The following is a 25,362-nucleotide window of genomic DNA, read 5'->3' as shown; positions in this document are numbered from 1 at the left end:
ACCTCTAAGAAGGAAAGACACCTGACAGAGGGTAAAGCCATGAATATAGAGATGGGAAAATACCCTAAATGTAGGAAGCTAGGTATTAACAAGAACCTGGCTTCTCTGTCTAAAATCTTGATAGGTTTTTACATTTTAATGGGCTGAGCAAAAAGCTGGAACAAGTGTTTGAAAGTGGAGTTCAGAAGTGTCTAGTCTCAAGGCAGCAGATAGGATGAGCCTTCAGCCTGTCAAAGGACTCTGGCTGGAGCTGTATTATTAGCATAAAAATCCCTGAAGAGTTTTAAGGAGCAGGAGGTTTGGGCTTGTTTTGGAAGAACTGTATCTGAAAAAAGCAAATTTTAGGCTCGCTTCCTTTGAAGATGAGACCTTGCTAGAGCTTACTCCTAATTACTGAAATGGCACAGGGTGATTGGTTTTGCAGTGAGCCACATCCATTCTGGTGCATTATGCAAGGGAGCAAAATGGTGGAAAAACACATAAATATTCATGGTTTAACTTACTCTTTATTTGGTAATTTTAAAAAATCATTTTATCTTATGCAATAATGTTATCAGGTATTTTTAGAAAGACAAAGTATACACTGGTATAACCAGAACCTCAAATCTTAATATTTTAGTGAGTTCTGTTTCTTGTCTTAAGTATTGACAGATGGATAGAAACCACCTAGTTATAAAAATGAGAAGGAAGTTCTACAGAAATCTATGTAATAGGAAATTCATTAGAGGTTGAGTTGCCCTTTATGATAAAAATAAAAACAAAAATGAAGATGAGCTAAAATAGCCTTAAAAAAAGGCAAGTGTGCATCTTGAGCTATTTTAAATGTATATGAAGCTGTCATTTTCTTCTCATTTTTCTTCTTAACTTGCTCCTGACCAGGATTATCTCAGAACCTGAAGCGGATTTTACAGCGTATTTCAGAACTAGTTCCTAAGCCACTGGAAGGAGCTTTCAAAGGCATAATGTCCTTCTTTATAGTTAGCTATTGTCAATGCAAAATGCATTATGTGGAAGACATTGATTCAATGCATCCTGAGCCACTTAAATTCGTGATCACTTCTGATATGAAGTGTACAAGCTTAGATAGTGATACTGGCTCTGAAAACGCTGCACTTGTTTTTAAATTTCAGACCATAAAAGCATATGCATAATCTCATCTTCCCTCCCTCAAAACACTCTCAGAGGCAAAAGAACAATATTCTGGTCATATTTCTCTGTGCTTCTTTCCTGCAAGCAACCCTGTTAGTATTCTGCTGTAAATTAGGCTCATGATTATTTTGGTTTGCAGTGTGTTAGGATTTGTTTTGGGTGTCTGGCTTTGCTAGGTTCATTTGGCTAAGATGTAGTTTTTCTTTCAAGATACAATTCAATGAAGAAATTACATAAACCACAGAATTACTGCTTTTTAAATAGGGGTTCTCACCTTTCCCACGGAAAGAAGAATTAAGAATGTTTAATGTATGCAAAAGCATCTGGTAAGCATCCTATCTCACTGAAATTTTCAGCATTTTCGCAATCCAAATTAAAAAGTTTATTTCTAGGCAGGTGTATGTGTCATCTTTTAAGTAATCATTTGGATTATATTATTTAACACCACTCAGTAAAATCACACTGCAAAATCTGTTGTTAGCAATCTCTTAATAAAATGGCCTGCTCCCAAAATGGAGTTTAGACATGGCCAGCAGTCAGAAGTCTTGCTCGTATCTTTCTCTGAAAACAGCTACCACCATTCTACAACCCTACTGATCACAGACTGGAACACATAGCATGTGATATCTGTTGACCTATGTTACCTGGATACTGATCTTTACCATACTTAGCATATGTTATATTTGGTTCATTTTTGCAGTTTCTCTTTATTTTTATATTTGCTGTTCTTCCCCCTCCTATGATATAAAAAAATTATCCTAATGAAAAGAGCATAACACTTGGTGCATTTGTGGAAGATACAGGATTTAATTCTTAGTGCTGTCTTTTCTTGCTGCTTGGAACTTTGTATGCTGTTAGTTATTTTTAAAATTGTTTGGTGTGTGATGTACCACTAAAGATAGAAGCTGAGTTTTTGGCTGTGCAAGTTTGTAAGTAAATCAGTCTGGTAGCTCAAGTTACATGGAGACGTATTAGGGTAATCAAGATGCTGAGCTGATCAGTGGGAACATATTTATACACATCATATTTCCAGGCCATTCAAATACTGATCTGACAGTTGTTTTTAACATTTTGTATTTGCCTTGTCCAGCATAATTCATCTATTTTTTTCAGTGCCAGCATTTGGCTGTCTGGAACTGACTGCTGTATTTTGGCTCTACAGATTTGCTTCTCTATTGACACGTGTACCCACAGCGAGGAGAATGGCATAAAACACCAAGACTCTTTGCAAAAAATCAGCTCTTTGCAGCCTTCCTTTCTTGGAATGTTAGTAATTCTACCACTGTTGCAGTGATGCTTCCTTTCCTGTTTCTCTAGAAGACAGTATTGTACGAGGACAGGCTGAGAGAGTTGGGCGTGTTCAGCCTGGAGAAGAGAAGGCTCAGAGACACCTTACAGCAACCTTCCAGTACCTGAAGGGAGCCTACAAGAAAGCCTGGGGGAGAGACTTTTTACAAAGGCAGGTAGTGATAGGACTAGGGGGAATGTCTTTAAACGGGGCAGAGGCAGATTTAGACTAGACATAAGCAAGAATTTCTTCACGATGAGGGTGGTGAGGCACTGGCCCAGGTTGCCCAGGGGAGCTGTGGCTGCCCCATCCCTGGAGGTGTCCAAGGCCAGGTTGGATGGGGTCCTGGGCAGCCTGATCTAGTGGGAGGTGACCTTGCCCATGGCAGGGAGATTGGAACTAAATGATCTTTAAGGTCTCTTCCAATGCAAACCATTATGTATTCTGTGATTCTATTAAGCCTCTTGCATGTTATTTAGGATCTTGTGAAATGGTCTGCATTTGCCAGTAAATTCAGACATACTGTGGAACCAAGAGTTGAATAGCTGATGTGATTTGGAGAGTATGTGTGTGTACGTTAGTCTGTAGAAGAGACCCATACAAAGCATCTCCAAACCAGTCCCCAAGACACTTGTATTCTGTCCTCTTCCCAAGTACACTGATTACACCTACAGTTTAGTGCAAAGTAGCATGGAAGCCTTCAGCAGTCTAATAGCAACAGCAGGGTGCCCTACACATACAAATATTCAACTGAGAAGCTCTAATTTCCAGGCAAGCTTGCATGTTCCCTGCATTCTTTCTTAAAACTATGATCATAACTTTGTTACGCTTCCAAAATGTTTTGCTCAAGCTTTATGTGTAAATGTCCTATAAATTTTTTTTCCACAAAATTAAAATTTTTATCAGTGTGCACAGTGTGTTTTTCCCTTATAAAAATGAACAGAGGAATTTTCCTTTGAGCTATGTTTCGATTTACACTTAAATTGTTTTGTCATTTTCGGCTGATACAAATAGATGGATATTATTTGCTTCTTTGTTGTTTTCTAGAAAGTAGGTAATGTATTGAACAAACCTGGAAACTGTCGTTCACAAAAATGAGACTTGTTAGCTAATAACTGGGCAGCATCTTTTGATGTGTAACAGTTTTCAGGTATTGGACTTTAATTAATGTGTTTTATGATGCCACGGATTTTTGAAGCTAGCAATTTACATGTCCTATATATTTACTTTTTCAGCAGAGAAAATCGATCATCCATTTTTTATTTGCTCTGGGACATTAAATGGTGGGGGACACTAAGGAAGTTTTTTATTAGCCTCATAAAAACTCTTCACCAATATCACTTTAATAACCACAATTGTTTCATTTTTGTGGTTGAACTGTCGGTGTGGCTATTCCTTTTATCTGTCTTAATACCATTTTCTTCAAATACAGCAGTCTTGCGCAAGGACAGAAGTAATGGGGGAGAACATGGTAAATCAGTGAGTTGTCTACCATCTGCTTTAAAAGGGATAAAACAGATGTTAGTATCTCTAACAGTATCAGACATCTTCTAAAGTACCATCTCCTGCCTTTCTATTGAGAGATTAATTAAAAGCACATGTCATGCCTTAATAATGATATTTCTAAAACTGAAGGAAAGATACATTTTCCATGTGGATTTCACTATGTTGGAAAAGTCCATATACAGTGCTGCTGAAGTTAATGAAGAAATTGTCATTAACCTTGATGGCTATGGTAGCGTGCCTGAACATTCCCATGTCTAATTCCTTCTCTTACCCCTTTGTCACTCAACCAGTTTAATCTGACTTGTGTTGTCAGTGCTGGTAGAGACTCAATCGCCCTCCCTACTCTCAAGCTGTTATTTCTACCTCCTTCCCTTGTGACAATAGCAATCACACAGCTATTCAGTGATCTGGATCAGGAAACTGATGCAGCTGAGAATTAACCTGGGAAGAGGGTTAGTTTTCAGTTAAGCCAGTTCCCCATTGTAGTTTGCTGAATGGATGTATAGACACTGCTTGCTGGCTCAAGGGAAGGAATGAGGAGAAAGGAGTGTAAAGGAGAAGCAGGTCATTGCTTTTGGTGGCAGTGCAGGCTGCTGCCAGGTTGAGCTGCCAGGAGCACAGCTTTGGTGTTTGAAGTTAATGTTTATTTTCAGTATCAGTATATAGCGATTGTTACCAGCTACCAGGAGACATTACATGGAAGAAGTTGTTAGTCTAGTTCTTAAGTACAACAATAATATCTGATCCTGTTTGGATGGATGATGCTTTGTACCACGAGAACACTTCAGTCTTAATGTGACAGGCAACCTTCAGGAAAGAAACATGTACAAGCCCAGCCATGCTCCAGTTTCCAGTCTGGCTATCCGACGAGGCCTGAAAATGATACAAAGATGACAACCTTTCTCATATTCTCTCACATTACTACTTGTAGGATGTTACTTTTTTCTGTTTTTGAGAACCGGAGTTGGTTGTTTTGAAAAAATGATAAAATGTAGTATTTTTAGCTGGTTTGGGGTACTATGGAATCCTAAAGCTGTGGGCCACCAATATGTATTAGACCTAATGCTTTGTGCTTTTATATTAATACAAATAGACTTAGCTGGAAGCTTGCTTTGGCTTGAAATTTTCCGATAAACAGAGACTGAAGGGGAAAAAATAATATGACTCAGATTCCTGTGAAGGTCTCATGTTGGCTGTGACTTCTTGGTTGTTTTCTGATAGTACTTGGAGAGAGAATAAAGCACAAAGTGCCTTGAGGTTTTCAGTCTTAACTTTCATCTTCCAGCATCTGTTGTGTTAGAATAGAATCCTCAACAAATTCTCAGTTTGTAATATTAAAAATACTAACCCTGTGTGGCCTTAACTTCTGTAGCCACGCAGAAGCTGTTCTGTTTTATCCTCTTCTGCTTGCTCCACCTGCAGTTAGTGAACATAAGACATGAGAGTGATTGAGTTTCCTAGAGATGCTGGAGGGCATTTGCTGTAGATTCATACTACACAATAGTGCCATGAATGTTTTATAAACAGTTTATTTTCCCCTGCACGTTTAAAACTTGAAAGGATTCTTCCTGGAAAGGTTTTTCTTCTTTATCTCTTCAACTTCATCTTTTTTCCCTAAATATTTAAGTTTTCCTGAGATGCTACATTTTGTCGGTGACAGTCCTACAGCAGAATGCCAAGGAAGGAAAAAAAAGTTTCTATAGAAGTCACATCAAATTCAAAGCAACAGATGAGTTCCATTCTTGTGCTTTTATGATCTGTTTCTGGAAACTAAAATGATAAAATGTCATTAAGGAAGGCAAAGATAGGTAACGTGATCTGCAAGTGGATTTTCTGTGTTATATTTGTGGACTGATAAATGCAGAGTAAATCTGGCAATTTGACTATCTGCTTTACTAAATTTCAAATTAAAAGCAATCAGAAAATGTATCAAAAAGAGTGGCGTTGGAAGTAAGAGTAGAAGTAGCAAGTACAGCACCAATTTGTTTGATTCTTGCCTCTCTTAGATGATTATGCATTAATATTGGTGCAGAATCTGGTCTAATTTGCTATTCAGATTTAAAAAAAAATCTTTGTAAACCATCCTAAAACTGTCACTAATATTGTAAGCAGGATAATTTCAAGCAGATTCTTCTTTGGAACTCGCTGTGTAATGTGATTTGCTACCTAGATGTGAACTCATGTTTACATTTACACATAGGGATAAGGTATGTGTGTTTCTTATTGTGCTAATTCTGTCTCCTTTGCACTTTTTCTGGGAAAATGCAAAATGAATTTTAAATGAATAACTGCAGTCACACTAAGTTTGTGTTTTACTGTAGCATCACTGAAATTCTCGAAGAATGCATGCTCTGTTGTTGGTGCTTGATCCGTATCTCCAAAGTAGATTATTACCCACATTTTTCTGGGAAAGATGTTCTCAGGAGACATTTTTTTCTGGATAGCACACTGCTTCCTTCTGACTTTTGTTTTACACTTGCCTAAAACATGAAGTGCATAAATAATTAGCGATAATTCAAAGATCTCCCCATTTCTCATGAGAAGTGACTCACCTGAAGTGTTGCTCTGGAATCAATCCTGTTAGAAAAAGAAGGAAAATAGGTGTGGGCGGTTGTGCTGTTTCAGGTCCCTTAAAAAATAACTGCATGAGAGAATCAGGAAAAGAAGATTTGTTGTAGCAGAGAGAGAAAGCCTAGCAAGGTCCAGTGGAGCCTGCAGTGAAGGGAAATAGCATGAAATGAGACTTCAGAAGGACAGCAAAAAATCAGGGAGCAGAAGGGGTAGAGTAGTGCTTATTGCAGCTTAGATCTCTGACTGTGGCAGCAGTAGGTGAAAAGTTGAATCTGGGCTCTTCTGTCTGCATGAATGACATATTTGAGAATGTCTGTCAATCCTGCTTGTTCACCGGGCTGTTTCTATCTATTCTTTCTGGAGGCACTTTAGGGATTTTCGACCCCCGTGTCCTCAGTCTCTGTGTAGCTCTCCTAAAGCTTTCTGTCTTCAGGAACTCATTTTTGTGTTAAGTGTTGAAAGCTTGCTTCTGTCTTCAGCTCTTGCTTTCTTTTGCTCAGACCATATTGTAGTTCATAGATATTGTAGGAAATGTAGGACAATGACATGTAGACAAATGACTACTGAAGAAGATTGTCTGTAATAGTGACAGTTTTGTTAGAAATCCCAAGAGGGAATGAGGAACTAATTGAGTGTATTTAATACAGTTTTAGTAGGTAGGGATTTTTTTTTTCAGTTTTACTGTTTTGTTTGGTTTTTTTGTATAATATATTTCACAGTGTACATGAAGCAACAGTTGCAGCATACGTTTTGTGCTTTACTGATGTCTTTTTTTTTTCCGCTTGGTATATAAACTTAATCCATATATGTGTTCATCTTACCAAATATTGAAAGACTGTGATTGAAGTGTGGTTACATTAGTTACGCTGCAATGGTTCTGGATTCATTGTAGTTGTATTTTATCTCTGTAAAGTTTGCTACATGACAAAAGGTTCTTAAGGACCTTCCTTTTGTATATGCAGTATACTATAAATTGGACTGAAGATTTACTTGGATATGAAATCTAATAAACTGAAGGTTAATTACATGACCTTCATTTTGATATTGTCTTTTCATTATGCAGCTAACTTGATAATTATGGGTGTTGTATTCAGACACAGAGGTTTTTAATGCTGACCGCCTTTCAAGTCCCAAGACTATAAACTCCTATGGAGAGTCTCCTTGATGCCTGTGCAATCTGGAAAGCCTTACTGTAATTGTAGGAGTATAACTCGTGCTATTGACAGTATGGGTTATCCCACTTCGATCAGCGAACTCAGCTGTTACCAGTGTTGATAATTTTAATACCAATGTAGTTGGCATACTGTGACAGAACACTTATCGAGCCTAAGAAAGCACAGAAAAAGCTTACATCTCTAAAAAGCATGTCTAGAGGCTTTTTTCTCAATTTAATATGTTTATACTGAACCTCAGATACTGGAGCCCTGTTCTGGGTGGAACACTGTTGAAGATATGACTTGCTCTATGGTTTTGAGTGTGAAATGATAAATGAAACATTATAAATAGAACTCTGTTTCAGCTATTCTTAATTTCCTTTTTCATCTATCAGTAAGTCTTGAGGGTTACATTACCCTTCCTTTTTGAGAATTTGCTTCTTTTGAAATTAAACTGCATTTGAGAATTCATTGCTCAAGGCCTGATAAAATTTTGTGAAGTGTTCCATGCCTTCTGAGCAGACTCTCTTTGTCCCTTACATACACAAACCCCAGACACAAGAAAGTAATTTAGTTAGAAAACAGAAACTGTAGCTTGTTTAAAGTGGTTGACCAGTGTTATGATTTGCTTGACCCTAAGTGAGATTCTGGATACTGGGTGTATACCTAATAAAAAAAAAAAAAAAGTAGAGTTTGAGGAGCAGTATTTTTTGATTGAGTGAAAAAATGCAGTTTTGATTCTTGAAATAAACTAGGGCATTTGTGCAATCACACCCCACCTCTCTCTTTGAGTATCATATCCAAAATATTCCCACAGTTATTTACAGACACAACATTCAAGAAGGCAGAAACAGAAATGGTTATTCATTCCATTTAGTTTGTTTACTTCCATTTCAGTATTGGCGAAAATAAAAGAATATGAAAGAACTTAACTGAAATTACTAATTTATGCAAATTGGGCACCTGCAGTCTGACCTTCAAAAAAACCCTAATGTGTTTTGTGATCTGCTTTTGGCTTCACTTTTGTCAGGTCAAGTGAATTAGTTCTGAAAGGGAGGGACCGTTAAATAGATCTAAAAATCAGTCTTTAAGCGTTAAGTCTACTTTGTCCTCTGTCTCCAAAAAGCAAGCTATCCACCCAATTATGAATGCTGAATATTTGACTGCATTTTCAGTTATTTTGCACCTTTGTAACATTTTACACTAAAATTGTGTGTGTGCCTCTTCTTGAAGGTTTATTTTCATTTTCTTTTCTCAGAATATTTTCTTAGGGTCTCTACTCAGTCCCTGAAATGTTAGAGATAATTTTGTGTGCCCTCCCTGCAGAAGGTTTCCAAATGCATTCAGAAATGTGCATGTAGTCGCTATGTAAAGCCAAACTGTATTTATGTATGAGGGTAGGAGGGGGTTTTAGAGGACTGTGTTTAGTGTGGGTGGTTTTGGTTTGGATAGGTTGTTTATTTTTTCGTGTGTCAGGTTTTTAATTTGGTTTGTTTTCTTCCTCAACAGTGCAGTGTGCCTCAGCGGTGCTGGGCTATGTTGGGAGGTATGCTTTTGTGTGAAGTTACAGAAATTGTTTTTATAAAGTACAAAAACTTTATCCCAGCATAATAAGAACACGTCTGTTGTATCACTAGCAACCGCTGCCCAGACATCAGGAGATAAAGCTACGCGGGGTTGTATTTGATTTCTAGCCTGGAGTATCAAATCAATAATGTTTACAACATTGTTGGCTTGCCCCCTGCCCCACGATTCTGTTTGTTCTTGAGGGATTGTTTTAACTGTGTGCTTGTAATTTATTCACAAGGTTCTTGGCCAGTAGCTTGTAATAACAATATAGGAATTAAATCTTCCCTTAATGGTTGGTATTAAGAAGGCCTTTGCTAGAAATATATGCCAGTTTCAGTGACCTTTTCTCAGAACTTAGTTAAATTTACCTAATAATCTCAGAACAACTCAATCTGTAGTTAACTTCTAAAACTTATTACCAAACACAGTCATTTCTCAAACTGAGAGCTGCCAATGCAATTGCTTCTTCCTGCTTTAAAAGACTGGAAAGGAGAAAGAAACAGAGTCATACAGTGGGTTACTTAAAAGCGAGTTCTTCAAAAACAGAAATTGTAAATAGGACTGCGAAATGTGCCCTAAGTATTTCAACCATTCCATTTAGTACTTTAGAGATTTCTGTGTTCTTCTTATTACATCATTTTTCCTTGCTGGATTCGTTGAGTCTCTGTCTAAAGCAATGGGTATCTTAATCTTTTCTTAGTATAATGTAAAAACCTATGTGTTTAGGCCAATATAACACCTGCACACCTCTCTCCTCATAACAATCAGTACTTGATAATGATACTGAGATGGAAGCTTTTCAGGATGTTGTGAGAGAGAGCAGTCTGCAGTGGATGGTTTCCTGTTCTCAGAAGAAGAGGGAATTTGTGGAAGTACAGTCTTGCTTTGTCACTAATGTGTCACTTTTGATATAATGATTAAATTATCATCCCTAACTTTGCATCTCCATTTAGCTCTTCTCACCTTTTAAATTCACTGAACAATTAAAGTAATTGTAAAGTAACGAGTAATTTATTTACTCTTAGAATGCACTACTCCCTCGGGTAGAATTTATCTGTTGTCTATAGCTGCATTATCAACGTGATCTCAATTTTATTTAATTATATTGACTGAAATACATTTTATGCTAAACTATTTTGTATGGAAGATACTCAGCTTTTAGAGCTTCTAAATTGTTAGGAATTTTTCATATCTTTGTTATTTTAAAGGCTTTTTATGGCAGGTGCCAAAAACCAGCATTATAGAGTCCTGAACTATGTGAACTTTCACATCTTCTATGAACTTGAGCAGTTCTTTTGAGACTGTTGTGGTTGCCAGTTTGGTGAGACTAGAAAAGGCAACAAGCAGAGTCCCCATCTGGACTGCACCTTGTGAATGTGTTGCCTTTTTTTTTTCCCCACATCTGTAGTAGAGGTTGGTACTATGTCTTTGTAATCTATGCACAACCACTACGCTTTTGCTGTGTGTCCCTGAAAGTCCCTCCCATTAGAGCTGTGCTGAACTGGATTTGAGTGCAGTCCATTTTCCATATAAATGCTATTATATAGATAGATCTTACTTTTCTGTTTAATTGTCTGTGCCTTTCCCTTAGAGACACCCCATCTATGTACAGCAATTGAAAGCATCTCATCATTCTAAAGGCTAAGATGAAGTTGTCAATCACTTGACAGTAAAGTCTGGAAAGCAAAGTTGCCCATGATTTGGTTAGAGTTTGTGCTTTTTGTGCTGTTGTTTTGAATATTAGTGACTGTGAACACTGCAGCTTTGTTTACTGCTCAGTGTGAGTAAAGGTGGCATAGCATGGCCAGTGGAGAAAAGGAAATGAGGTACAGAATGCAAAACAACCAGAAATGTAAATTCAGTGTCAGAAGCCTCTCTTTGTGGTGACTTCAGTCTTAAGATCTTGTTTTGAAAAGTGTGAATTGAGTTCTAAATAGAAGACTGTCATTTCAGGAATACTTTTCTGAAGTTCTTGTTTTTGATGTGGTAGCTGCTTTTGAGATAGTATTGCATGTGACTGGAGAAAATACTGCATGCAGAATCTCCTGGTAAATATACCAAAACAAAGAATAAAATCCATGAAGAAAAAGACTTTATTGTATTCAACCAGAAACTTTTTGATATACTGTGTTGAATAGAAACAAGACCAAATTGATAAGAATTATTGAGGTGAAATGTTGAGACTCTATCTGAGAAAACTAATCGTGTGAAATTGGGCCAGGCATAATAGGAATAGCCACAGTCTGCAGATCCTTACAGACTAGAAGTAAAGTTGTCTTAGAAAATAAAAACTCCTATTTTATCCAGTTGCTGAAGCACCTTCAATCCAATAGAATCCTTAAGCAATGGACTTCATCACCACAAGTCCTGAGAAATGCAATAATAAAATTTAAAGGTCATTTCTAGCATAGTTCTTAAACTGTTTACAGTTGCATCATTTGAATTTTTTAATTTGTTTTAATAAACAGAGGAAGTGGTTTGTATTGATGGTGAAATTGGAAGTCAGTTGAGACTGGCTTTTGCATAGAATGTTACTGCCTGCATTGGAGTATTCGCAGCATGTGGTTAATGCCAAAGGTATTACTATAACAGAGGACAATGCTGAACACTTGTCTTTATAAAAATGAACACTACTAAGCTCATAAATCCCCTACTTTAACTCTTTCTAAATAAATAAATAGGTAATAGAAAAATATCTGTGCTTGCAGAGTCTTCAGTAGAAGCTGAAGTGTACGTAAATAAAAATTTAAGTCTTCAGCAACTTGAGTGGTCTGTTAACTTATGAGGCCAGTAGCAATTGACTATAAAAGCATAAATAAATGTCTGCAGGAGACCTTACGTTTCCAAAGCAGCGATGTTGCAAATGAATAGTGCATGTGAGAATGTAGGCAGAGGGTTTATTACGGTAGTTTGCTTATGCCTGGGAGATAGGCACCTTTGTTGGTGTCTGTGAATAGAGCTACAAAGTCTCTGGTGACTCATTTTTAATGTCTGCATTCTGATGAGGTATAAATGATCAACCTTTTAATCTGTGTCAGCGTTGCCGTGCTATTGCTATTTTTCAAATGTTAGAAACGATGTGTGATTTTAGGAGTGCTCCAAGCAGCACTCAGAATTCATTTGGGAGACCTTCTCTTCTAATCTCCCTGAAAGTTACTGTGATTCTCTCCTATATTTTATTAGAGGAGAGCACATTATTTAAGAACCAAAATATAAGGCACATTCTGCACATTCTGCATTTTAACTGTATATGTTTCCTGGCAGGTGCATTTAAAGAAAACAATAAATGAGAGCGGGGAATTGGGATTGTGTTTTTCACCTAAGAAACATATACAGTGTGCCTGCTTTTAGGGGTGAGGTCATACACCATCAAGACAGATAAATGCTTTGGTTGCAGATTGTGTAGATCATAGATAGTATGAATAAAATAAAATGATATCGCACATAATGAAGGGGCTGTATTGAAAGGATGCCTGGAAACTATGTGGAAAAATCTGTGCTGAGTGCAACCCAAACTAAAAAAAGAAAAAAAAGAATAATCTATTCGAATTCCTCACTAGGCAGGGCTAGAACAGTGATTCTGTCACCTGCTTGTAACATCTATATTAAAAGTTGGTGGCTTTGTTTTAAGGACAATGCAAGGAAACAGACTTTTAAATGAGCTTTTAGACTTCATTATGTATCTACTATATGATTTGTGAGATGGACTTTTAAAAAAAAATTGGTTTCATAGACAAACTTCTGAACCTGTAGCTTGCAGTGATTTTGAGTTGCTTTTGATTTTTTTTAAATTTTTATTTTTCAATTTGTTTATTTTAGAGAATATTCTGTGTTATCAGAAGTGCAGATTGAGTGATGATGATGATTATTATTATTATCATTGGATATTTTTAAAACAACAAGCTGTGCAGCTTTAAAAAAAAAATACTGAACACATTCAGGACTTTCAGGCTCTAGTTACTCAGCTGCTGAGCAATTTTTCCCTATAGCATGTTCCTTTTTGCATTTAAACAGAATTAACTTGATTATTTTCTTTAGTTCTTTATTAAAATTTTAAATTATTTTCTCAATATGGGTAGTTTGACAGCAGTTTTTTTAAGGTAGCTGCATGGTGAGGTTATGCAGAGGGAAAATTAGGAGGGCCAAAGACCAACTAGACCTTAATCTGGCTGCTGCAGTAAAGGAAACTAAAAAGTGTTTCTAGAAATATGTCAGCAGCAAAAGGAGAACTAACAAGCTTCTCCATCCTTTATTAGATGCGGGGGGAAATATAGTGAAAAACACGGAGGTACTTAATGCCTTCTTCACCTCAGTTTTTAACAATAAGGACCAGTTGCTGTCAGGGTACCCAGCACACTGAGCTGGAAGACAGGGATGGAAGCAGAATGGAGCCTCCATAATCCACGAGGAAATGGTTAGCAACCTGCTACACCAACAATTAGACACATGCAGCTCTATGGGGCCGGGTGAAATCCACCCTGAAGTACTGAAGGAACTGGCAGAAGTGCTCACCAAACCACTTTCCATCATTTATCAGCAGTCCTGGTCAGCTAGGGAGGTCACACTCTACTGGAAGCTGGCAAATGTGACAATTTTTTCAGTCTTTTCCCACAGCTCTGTGTTTTTTTGGATCGGTGATGGTATTGATGCTATTCTGTCTCCAGTGGGGGAGAAATTCTGTCTTTCTTGAAGTATGATGCCACCCCCCCCACCCCCCCCCCCCCAATTATTGTGCAGAAGTAAAGCAAAACATTTTCCTCATTTTTTTTTATTGTTTTTTTTTATTATTTCTTTTGTTTATACTTATCAGACTGTTGGCTTCTCCGACAGTACCTTGTGTTTTGCAATCACTTAGCATGGTGGGCTTGCATTCATTGACTGATGCATTGTAAATTCAGATGCATTTTTGCTGCTGCTTGTGAAGTTGGTTCCAATTCTAAATTCCTTTTGCCTAATGGTAATTTTTTTTCTTGCTGGAGAATTGGATGCCTTTATATGTGTACTTATTGGATGGAGTTATATTTTTTAGTTCACTTGTGCAGTTGGTGAAGAAATCTTACCCCTTTGAAATAGATGCATCCTCTCTTCCTCCTCCAGCTGCAAGATAAAGTAATAAGCACGTTGTCTATTTTTCCTTAACAAAATTATTATTAAAATGACTTAATCCCTGTGGTACTCTTGTGAAATCCTGTGTGTGTTCCCTCATTATGAGAGCACAAATGTTAGTGCATCATTATTTCAATCTCACTAGTTTTGTAAGTTCATATGATATGTAAGAGTACCAGACAAATGAAAGTGATTACAAATTTGGCTTATGATTCAGAACAGAGTCAAGAGGATTGATTTTATTGTAAAGAAGCATCAGATTGACCTAGGATGAGGAATTTCCTAGTTCTTAGTCTTTAGTGCAATGGTTTAATTACCTTGGCATGATATTGAGACATTTTCATGAATGTATACTGTCAGCACCAGGGATTAATGCTGTGTATTGGTCTTATTCTTCCCTTTTTTTCCTTTATGTGGTGTTTTGTCTTCTTAAAACCATTCTCCCCATGATAAATAAACAATATTGAGAAAGGAGGAGAAGGTATGTGTAAGGTTAATGTTCACCTTCTGCCTGAGATATGTTAGTTTAAGTTACGTGATGTTTATAGCTATAACAGCAACAAAAAGCTATATGAGGGGAAAAAAACACCCCATAGCTACTTAACTGATTCAAGAGCTACATTGAAGAAGTAATCACTTCATGAGGCAATATTTCTATCTTCAATTAATCTTTCCTGGGAGAGGTGGAATCTGTCCTCTTTAGGTGGACATAGTATTTTTAGGTCTAACTGATTTAGAACTGGCGGTCTGCTGTTTTTATACACATGTAATATGTGTTATGTTTCATGCCATGGATCCTGAAAGAGATAACTGTTGTCCTGGCAAAACCTCCACTGCTACAAGATAGAAGCCAATAATATCTCTTCTAGTGAAGTTTCTCCATAATAAGCTCTGTGATAACAGTTGTTAAAGAGTTTAAATTGCAAACTGAAGCAGTGCATGCCATCCCAATAAATGTGTGCCTTATGTAAATAAAAACTTCCTGATATCTTGCAACCTGGAACAGCATGAACTCTCCAACTAAAAATAAAATTATTTTTGTTATCCTGTTCCATTAGTGGCTTAGTTAATGAAGGTAAAATGAAAGTTAGCCTAAGCAACATCTGACTGATATTCATGCTGAGAACAGAAACAAAGGCTGAGCGATGCTTTTGCTTGGAGAACAGAAATGCTACTCTGCAATGTAAAGTAAAATGTAACATTTTATTATTGATGATGTAATTATTTAGATTTTGAGTTTTGTGTTTGGTTTTGGTTTTTTTTTTTTGGTACAGGTTATTAATGCTGCTTTAGCTCTTGCTGCCAGACCAAAGAGTCAAGTTGTGAAAAACAACATGGAGATGTATAGAAGTACGTGGGAGAATCACATCCGTATTCTTACTGAAGCTGTGGATGATATAACGAGTATTGATGATTTTCTTGCTGTATCAGGTATGATAATTTTCAGAATCTGAGTTTTCTTTTATATGCTTTGAAAACTTTTCATAACATTTCAAATGGAACTAGTAGAGGATGAGGGTGTCTAAAGTTTTGCAAAGCCGTGGCTTCTGTTTAAAATGTACCTGCACAGTAGGTGTTTCTACTCTGCACATATACCTGAGTAGAAATTATTTGAGCAAACTGTAAGTGCATGAAGCAGAATGACTATGTTATAGTGGGTGTGTTTATCCATACTTACAGGTTAATTTGTCCCTAAGTTTCAAAATCCTCTGCAGCTGAGATCTTCTTTTAGAAAAGGAAGTGGTTATCAGTGTGCATATGTATAGAACAGCAGATTCTCACAATGTTCTGTCTTTGAACATGTGGGCTACTTTTTCAAGCTGATATATTTAAAAAAAACATCATAAACCAAAAAGATGCATTGTACTATTTCCAGAATTTTCAGTTAAAAATATTTATTAGCAAAATTTACCTATAAATATCTTAACTGAAGAGACTTTTGATAACATTAAATGGTATTTACTGAAGAAGTGAGTGTCTTCAACATTTAAACAGAAGACACAAACCAGTTGTTTTGCTTCTTACAGTTCCAAGATCCCAATTCCGTAAGCTTTGGTAGAAGCTTTTGCCACACATTAATTTAATTTGTTGAACTTCAAGTGTCATGATTGTTCTTAAGTGATCTACTGAGTATATGTTTCCTTATGGCAGTGTCACCTACTTGCTTTGGAATGATTTTTCTTTATTAGCTCATGTATGAAGAAGTAATTATTAAGACTAATGCTAAGAAATGGTGCAAGCCATTCCTGGTCTACTACTACTCAGTGTATTAGCATCATTATTAAGTTCTGCGAAAGTAAAACATTCATGTGTTGCTCTGTCTAAATAGCAAAATTAAATGTGTAGTAGAAAATGGTATCTAAGTTTTATGGAAGTTACTTGGTAATTAGGAAAGATGGTGTATGTTGAGCCTTCTGTGTGTCCCTGAGATGAAATGAATACAGGAGACTTATAGGGGATCTGTTTTTTTTCTACAAAAAAATAGGATTCTACAGCACATGCCAACATGGGCATGTTGAGGGGAAAAATGTTTTTTAAATAACATACTTCATTTAAAATTTATACTGTGCTGTCTCAGAGTGTCAGATGCTCACGTTTGAATTGAATGGCTAGGTTTGCAGCTCTGGCTTTGTCTTCCCGGTTGGCAAGGGAAGTGATTATTCCTGTGGTGTTAAAATAATCTTTCAAAACATAATGCACTTTGAAAATACAGTAAACATGTCTTCCCTAATTATTCTGATAATTCAGAATTCCAAATCATACAACAGGGTTACTTACTTAAAAATTTATTTTAAATTGCGTCTCCAGCTGATTGATAGGCCAGGTTTTTCTACCAGGTATGAAATCTACTTCCCAAACCTGAAAAGAGTTGGGAATACCTGTTTTGTGGTTTACATTATGTATCTGCTTTCCACGCAGTGTTACCTGAGCCTTGTATGGCAAGTCATTCTATAAAATTATGTTATTAACATGAATTATTCTGTTACTGGTGCTTTGGAGGGTAAGGTCAGTACTTTAGCTGTGTTTCCTCTATGGTTGTTTCTAAGGTACAGGGTAACTCCTACTAAAGTCAGTGCAAAAATTTTGCGCTGAGCTCAGTAGAAAGTGAGCTAGTCCCTACGTTTCTTGAATCCCAGATGGTATGTTTCTGTCCTTGAAATAAGCTGAATAAGGGAGGCATAGCTGAGAGGAGGGGAAGGAATTGAGCTCCAAGTGAATAGATCTCCTTGTAACTCTGTGCAAACCACTTGTGGTGTTGCTGAAGCAAAATGCATGCATACAGGAAAATTCTCTCCCGTTATGAGACATGTACTTCTCTGATGTAGCACTGGGGAAGGAGAATCCTGTGGTAGATCAAGAAGGATGAATTGTGAGCTTTTGAAAGTTTGGGGCTTCTTGGTTCTTTTTAAAAAATGCTAATTAATTACAGTTATTGTATGTGCTAATAATGCTGTTTTTTCTAAGTGCATTGGTCTTTCCTTTTCAGAGTCACCTATCCTCATGAAACTGGATTTTTATTTCTTCAATTGTCTTTTATTCTTTGTATTTGTGATATATATATACGTGTGTGTGATACTGTACTGAAAAGAAAGCTAGTGCTACAGAAGAGAGATGAAATTGGGTCTTTACAAGTTAAAAAGAGGTCTGATTGCAAATAGCCATTTTAAATGATATTCTGCTCCTTATGAAGGAAAGCAAGAGCTAATGAATTATCTAGAAACTTCCACTGTCATTATGAAACATTATAAATGATGGTACTGCTTTTCATAGATCTGTTATACCTTCTATGGACAGTGAATCAGTCTCAGCTTATCAATTTTGGATAGTTAATTTATGCAAGGAATAATGTGGATATTAATCTTTATAACCCACTGACATTAAGTTTAACAGATACTGTCATCCATTTATCATGATGCTGTGAAGTTTTCAGATTAATATAAGTAAAATGAAGTGTGCTATTGCATTTGATGCATGAATTTCCAGGAAACTTGTTTTGATGTGCCTGTAATTTTGTTTATGTTTTATCCTCAACTCTGTTCTTGTCAACTGACTCTTCAGCATCTCTTTCCTGATGCAGTTAGGCTGAAAACACAGTTTGTGATATTAGTTTTCTAACGTTGATTCTTATGTGTTATTTTAATACTCTTTATTCAAAATTACACAAATAAACCTTTTGAATATAGATGGAAAACTGAAATTCAGTATTTCCTTCCTTTATATGTACGTTTTCCTTTCCTGATGATGGTGTGTAATTGCAATCGCTTGTTAATAACAATTTTTAAGTATTTTAATATCCTTACACGTCAGAAAACCAGCAAGGTAAGAGGTAGATCTTATAGTCCAAGAGTTAACTCACCTCCTACAAGGATTATAGGCAAGAAAAGCACCAAAAGTGTGTTTATATATGCAAAATTCTCAGGACCTGTGATTATCCTTTCTGTTGTCTTCTTGAAAAGTTTCCTTGCAGATCTCTGTGCTGCTTTTCTGCCCTTTTCTCAATGTCCTTACTCAAACTATGATTATTTTATCTACTGAACCTTCTCTCCAGCCTTCTACACTGAGTTTTTGGTCTGTCATATTTGTAATATTGCTATGCTTAAATCCTTCCTATATTACCTCCTTTTTTGCCGAATTTGGAGATTTGTGTTTTCATAAAAATATTTCCTCCGTTTTCTCAGCCTTCTTCATGTAGGAATAAATCCTCCTCTTCTTCATGTACTGTGCGCAAATAGCAGATACCCTTTCCTCTTGTGTCCTCAGTGTAATGTCTCCACTCTTTGCCTTTTCTAGTAGTTCCTTAAGACTCAATGTGTTGAAAGTGCATTTGGACTCTTGTAATCGCATAACATCTTTAAATCAATTTAAAAAACAATCAGCAATTGTTTTTTTTAAGTTCCCAGTCTCTTAATCCTTCACTTGGAACCTAAAAATTCATTAAGACTTTCCAAGTATAATACAATACTGGGAGATATCACAGTGTTAGAACAGAAGTTGCCTTTTAATGTAAACCTGTGCCATCAGAAACTACTTTTAATTCATGGAAAGCAGCAAGAGATAGGATGTTATCATAAAGTTGTTGGAGAAGGTGTTTTTAATGGGTCCAAATGGTCTTATGACCCAAATAAAACCAAGAGCTAAGGGGCCACGTATTTTCATGCCATTGACTTGTAGCTTTTGTTTGATTTCAGTGAAGCTGAAAAGAAAATTACTGTATGTCACTTTCCCAAGGGCCCAGTTCTAAGGAAGTAAATTTCTCATAGCACAGAGGGAGCAAACACGCAGCTTCACTTCTTTCCTAACGTGGCTTTAGATCTGAAGTCCCTGCTGCTACTGCAGTTTCTGCACTTGGAAGAGATCTTTAATAGTTCATTATGAAGTAGGGAGTCAGCTGAACTTTATTACACATAGTGTAGAACAAATGAAATGGTAAAAACGGGGGATAGACTCAAAGAATAAAAGACATTAGAAGAGAACTCTGGAGAGTTTCTACTAAAGCATCTTGTGCAAAGCAGGTTAAAGTTCAAATTTCCTACAGAAATTTCATTTGAAACTTCTTCAGTTGCACGTGATCTGAATCCTGCTTTTTCTCTAGTTTTAATGTGTAGCAATTCTTAAGCAATGCAACACTTGACCAGTTCTTGATCTATGCAATAAAATCTACAAAAAGTCTATTTGACCGTTCCTTTTTCTCAGTTGCGTCATTGAAGGAACACAGTTCATCTGAGTCAGAACAACTAAAAAGAATTCATGTAAATGTGTTTGCATAAAAGTTTTTAGGATTATGTAAAAAAATGGCAAAGTTCAAAATAATACTAAGGGTATGCTTTCTGCACCTTGGAAAGGGGTTTATTTCATTTAGATATATGGAAAAATGAATATGGAAAAATATTAATAATGTACTGCTTTTAAAAATTGAAAGCAATATTAAATTGCATAGATCTGAAAAAAGATTTTTCACGTTCAATTTTTCAGTTGTGTACACATTCTTTGAGAACCAGAAAGGGGAGCTTTGTGCCTTTTTAAAATCTAAGCTGCCACACTGCTGCAATTAAGCAGAAAAAGTGTATGTATGTGTCTGTATGCATGCATTCATATCTATGTTCCTGTATACATACATGCACGCACTTGCATATAACTATTGCATATAAATATTTCAGCTCTATGAATTATTGCATGGCTTGTCTAAGCTGATGATACTGACTGGACTTAGGACTTCCTGGATGAATATGCCATGGTAAAGCAGTAATTGTCTTGTGTAGAAAATTATTATGCATATGAGTCAGAACACTTACCTTTTCTTATAACAGGTGCTGAGAATTTTGCATATATAAACACACTTTTGGTGCTTTTCTTGCCTATAATCCTTGTAGAAGGTGAGTTAACTCTTGGACTATAAGATCTACCTCTTATCTTCCTGGTTTTCTAACGTGTAAGGACATTAAAATACTTAAAAATTGTTATTAACAATTGTTAAACAAGTGTCAAAGGCTCTACAGAAGTCCAGATAGATCACATCCATTGGTTTACCCATGTCCACTGCTGTGGTTACCCCATCACGAAAGCCACTAGGTTGGTCATACAGGTTACCCCATCACACAAAGCTACACACAAAGGTCATACAGGACTTGCCCCTGGTGAAGCCATGCTGGCTGCCACTAGTCACCTCCCTGTCCTCCACTTTAGCAGAGCTTCTAGGAGGATCTGTTCCATGATCTTCCCAGGCACAGAGGGAAGGCTGACAGGTCAGTAGTTCCCAGGACCATCCTTTCTACCATTTTTAAAAATGAGCGCAATGTTACACTTCAGTCACAATAAATTTCTTCATGTGCCTGTTCTTTTAATCTCATTGTATTAATTTACCCAGGGTTGTGTCATAGTCTATGCTGGGGTTTGTTTTTTTTTTTTGTTTGTTTGCTTTTGGTTTTTTTCTTTACTGAGACCTCAAATCATCTGAAACAATAATTTATACCTGCCATTACAGTCTGAGGATGGAAACAGGTCAAGATATACAAGGGAGTGGAAACACCTTTTTATTACATTTGAGGGAGAAAGAAAGCTTTGCTTTTGGTATAAAACTCCTTCTTGTTTCAAACAGCAGCAGCTGACTTCAAGGTGAAAATAGCTTAGGATTTATGTTAATTGATGACATTTTGAAAGAGAAGAATGCTGAGCACCAGAGGTAATTAGCATAATTCACCCTGTCCTGCTCTGTGCATTCTGTCTGCTACCCAGAGGTCATGGCTCCTTTAGGATCTGTGTGATGACTCACACTGATCGTCACAGATCAGCAATGAAATTGGCATCCAAACTAAAATTGCAGTCATTGTTCCAGCTTCAGACACTCTTCTGTTGATGGATTGAGGAGTGAAAGAGAAGGAGGTGTTAAAACATGGATTATTCTTTATGTTGAGGTTGTGCACTGGAATCATGCTGAATGATTTCTTCACTTTTTACTATGAATTTCAGAAATGCAGGAATTGTCAAATAATGGAGTTCTGTAAATAAGTTGGTCATGAAGCAGAGAAACATAGCACAATAACTAAGTTAACATAAGGGAAAACAACGTAGCTGCTCACAGTGTTCATTTCTTATGTGTATTCATTAGCAAGTTTTTAAATTGTTTAGTGCTTACTTCTTCTATCTGGAGGGACTGAGGCATGTTGATTTTCTTTTATGTAGTAACTGATGTTAATTGCCAGAAGGTCTGGCTGGTAAAAAGAATGGCTTGCTGTCCCATTAATTTGAATTGGGTGATAAATTCTGGATATGAGACAACTGGAGGGAGAATGGGGATTAAATACGGTAGGTTTTGCAGCTCTTTGTATATCACACCTTTCTGCCAGAATACAGGTTCTGATTCTCATGCTATCATCTGTCCTTCACTGCACTAAATCAGTGTCTGGAAACAGAAGACTTTTTTGTACTCTTTGCACCATTACTAGAGAGCCCATCGTATGCGTTAGACCTAGTCCTTTTTATCCTTTGCATTCTCTTGTACAACTCATTATTGGAATGTATTGATGACATTAGGGAGTTGTGATATTTACCTTGCCAAAAACTTGGGAAATAAACCTTCCCTCTGATCTCTGCTTTGATGGTCATCTGGGATTTTTGCTTGTAAAAAACTGCTACAGATACAAGCCTATGCATGGCAAGAACTCTTTGTGGAGGTGTGATTTATAATTAAGGTCATTGTAAATACCTAAGTAGAGGTAAACGGTAGAACATTCAGAAATGGTGAAGCTCTCTTGAAAGCATAGTGGAAGAGAACCCCTGCATTGCCTAGATTTTTTTTGAATAATATTACTCCAACTTGGTAAAATCCTCTTCACTCTTATATTTTTCTCATATTCCACTGGAAATTTTAGATGTAATGGGAAATTTATTTAACGTTAGCTACTGAAGTGCTGTTAAAATCTATGAAAGCTTATATCTGATGTTGCAGCATTTGAAAGATTAGAAACTATTTTATATGTGATCTCTTCTCATTTTATTCCTAAATCTCTTCTGTTCCATAGTACTGTGTATTTCCTCTGAACAGTTCCCATTTTCTTTCCCTGCTGCCCCAAAGTCTAATTGCTTCCCTTTGAAGCTTTATTTTCTAAAACTTCTAGAATCTCCTTCCTCCCTACATCCCCATTCTCATTTAAAACAAAACAAAACAAACAAAAAAACCAACAAAACTTCTGCAACATTCTAGTATCTTGCAGGTAAGACTGTGAAACTTCAATGCTTTGTCTGCTAATTTAGTCGAACCACTTGCAAACAGAAACAATGCATGACATCTCTGCAGATTTTTAGATGCACTTTATTCTCTTGTGTTTTTATCTGTGATTTAGGAATGTATGCTGGATTTCATCTTTCTGAACACCTACACTAAACCTGCATTAGGGAAGGGGAAAGTCTGAGGTCATTGCAGTTCAGATACTTTTCTAGGCAGAACTTTTTATGCTTTGCTTGTCATTTGTTCTTTGCCAAGTTACACAGTTGTGCTTAAGCCACGCATAAAGTGTTGGATGTAGTTTAGTCTAATCAGATTAGTACGCTATTTCATTGTCTTGGGAGTTTTGTCTTTTGCCTCTGTGGTCATGTCTTTCTCTTGGTCTTTTTCTTTTTGCAGTTTAAAACTTTGTGAACAACAGCTGTTGTCTTAGAGGATCAAGTATAGTGAGTGAAATCTTCCTTCCATTGTAGAACAGCTTGCATAGAGAGCACTCAGTAGATTTTTAAAAAGCATCACTGAAGAAGTTAACTATTTCCTAGCACATAGTTAGGTATGTTGTAGGGAGAGTGGAGACGTATCTTAAACATTACTACTTCAGATATTTGCAGTGACTTTGCTATTCTAATACAAAGTACTATGAATTCATCAAAGCCATGAATGATACTGGTGAGGCTTTTCAAGTTGTGCATCACTGGAATTACAGAAGTGCTTGCATGTTTGAGCATTTGTATATGTGTGATTGAACTAATGTGGGTAGAGTGCTCTCATCTCTGGTTTTAATTACTCTCAATTTTGGCAGCTGGACTTTACCTATGACTGTTGTAATTGAACAGATGTGTATTATATGAACCCAGAACTTAGCTTTGGTAAGATTGTTTCTATTAACTATGGTTGCTTTTTCAGTAATCCCCCAACGGGAAACATAATGAGGCTATTTAGCTTTTTTAAAAATAAAATCAGATCATAAAAAGCATGCAATGGGTTCATGCCATATCAATTGTAATAAGCAAATGTGTTTTTCTTTAAAGTCCTCTGCTGTATGCCATAGTAGAATGAAGTCCATCTGTAGAGAGGGTGTGTGACCATTAGAGGTCTCCACCACTAAAACAAGACTTAGTGGTGTACTAAAATGTCATTTCTTTGCTAAAGCCCGCAGAGATCAATGCACTGTTTGTATCCCTTGAATCCCACATTCAGGTTTTATCTAAAACTCTTGTGCAACTTGTAGCTGTATTGATATGCCACTTACCTGCACAAAGATGTCCTGCTTAATTTTCGTAAGTGCACACATAAGGGCATCTTTGGACTGTTTATTGTGTTGCCATGGAAAATTGACCTTCTTTCTTGTCCCAGATGGGTTTGCTGCTGGACAATGAGGGAGGCCTTTTGGTCTGTGTAGAAGGGCCTCTTCCTGGGTATGTCCTGATTGTCAGTGATGCCTCATAGCTCCTACGTTTATTGCCCATTTCATGGGTGAGCAGTGGAATTTGTTGTTCCGTGCATCCTGTGTGTCCTTTGTGTCTACGATTTGGATCATGGTGGATAGGTTTGTTTTTTTCCTCTCGAGGAATGGGAAGCCCTTGTTCTGGTCCTTGTTGAGCTGCTGTGTAAACTGCATTCACACTAGAGCATTTTTCTTGTTCTAGAATGCAAAAGGGAGTCTGCAGCTTCTTATGAAATGCTTTTAGTTTAAAAACAAACACACAGATTATTTATGGACGGGGAAACATTCTTTTTACTGTTTGCAAAGAAAAACACTCTAATGCCCATTTACTAACAGCATCAGTTTCTTCTATATGGATACCAAAAAGCTGTCATTCAGTTGGGACTCTGGGACTGAGAGACCTAAGGTGCTCTGTGGTGCCCATTTGGCAAGCTGAGATCACTGTTCTTTTAACTTTGTAAAGTTACTACATATTCTATTATGTTAAAAAAACACACTAGATGAATAGCACTCAAAGACAATGAGTCAGAAGGCCAGGTCTCAGTCTGCAAGTATTTATAGCATTAAATTTTAGATTTTGATCATGCTCATGTTCCAAGGTCCTTTGGGCAGTTACAATCATTAAGATGGCAATCTGGACAGTTGAAGTCACTCAAAGTAATCTCCAAAATATGCTGTGAATACCTGGGAAAGGGATAAGAAAACAATTCAGGATTCTGGCTTGCCTATCTCTCTTGATATAATTAGTCTTCCATCAATGGTTCAAAGTTCTGTTTCAGTTTATCACTGTTTTTCCAGTCTAAGTAACGTGTTTACAGATGAATGCATCACGAAAATTGCCAATTATAGA

General features: G+C 36.7%; 1 protein-coding gene across 4 annotated transcripts in view; it reads left to right on the top strand.

Moving 5' to 3' along the window:
* CTNNA3 (catenin alpha 3) overlaps nt 1-25,362 on the top strand; it is a 418,271-nt gene that overhangs the window by 272,153 nt on the left and 120,756 nt on the right. For all 4 annotated transcript variants that reach the window (XM_069864007.1, XM_069864010.1, XM_069864008.1 and 1 more), the window contains one exon: nt 15,618-15,774. In XM_069864007.1, coding sequence (XP_069720108.1) covers nt 15,618-15,774 — 157 coding nt within the window. The remainder of the gene's footprint in view (nt 1-15,617; nt 15,775-25,362) is intronic.

Source organism: Phaenicophaeus curvirostris, chromosome 9, assembly GCF_032191515.1.
Source record: "Phaenicophaeus curvirostris isolate KB17595 chromosome 9, BPBGC_Pcur_1.0, whole genome shotgun sequence".
NCBI lineage: Eukaryota > Metazoa > Chordata > Aves > Cuculiformes > Cuculidae > Phaenicophaeus > Phaenicophaeus curvirostris.
Note: the sequence above shows the minus strand (reverse complement) of the source record. Positions and strands in the feature narration are given on the sequence as shown.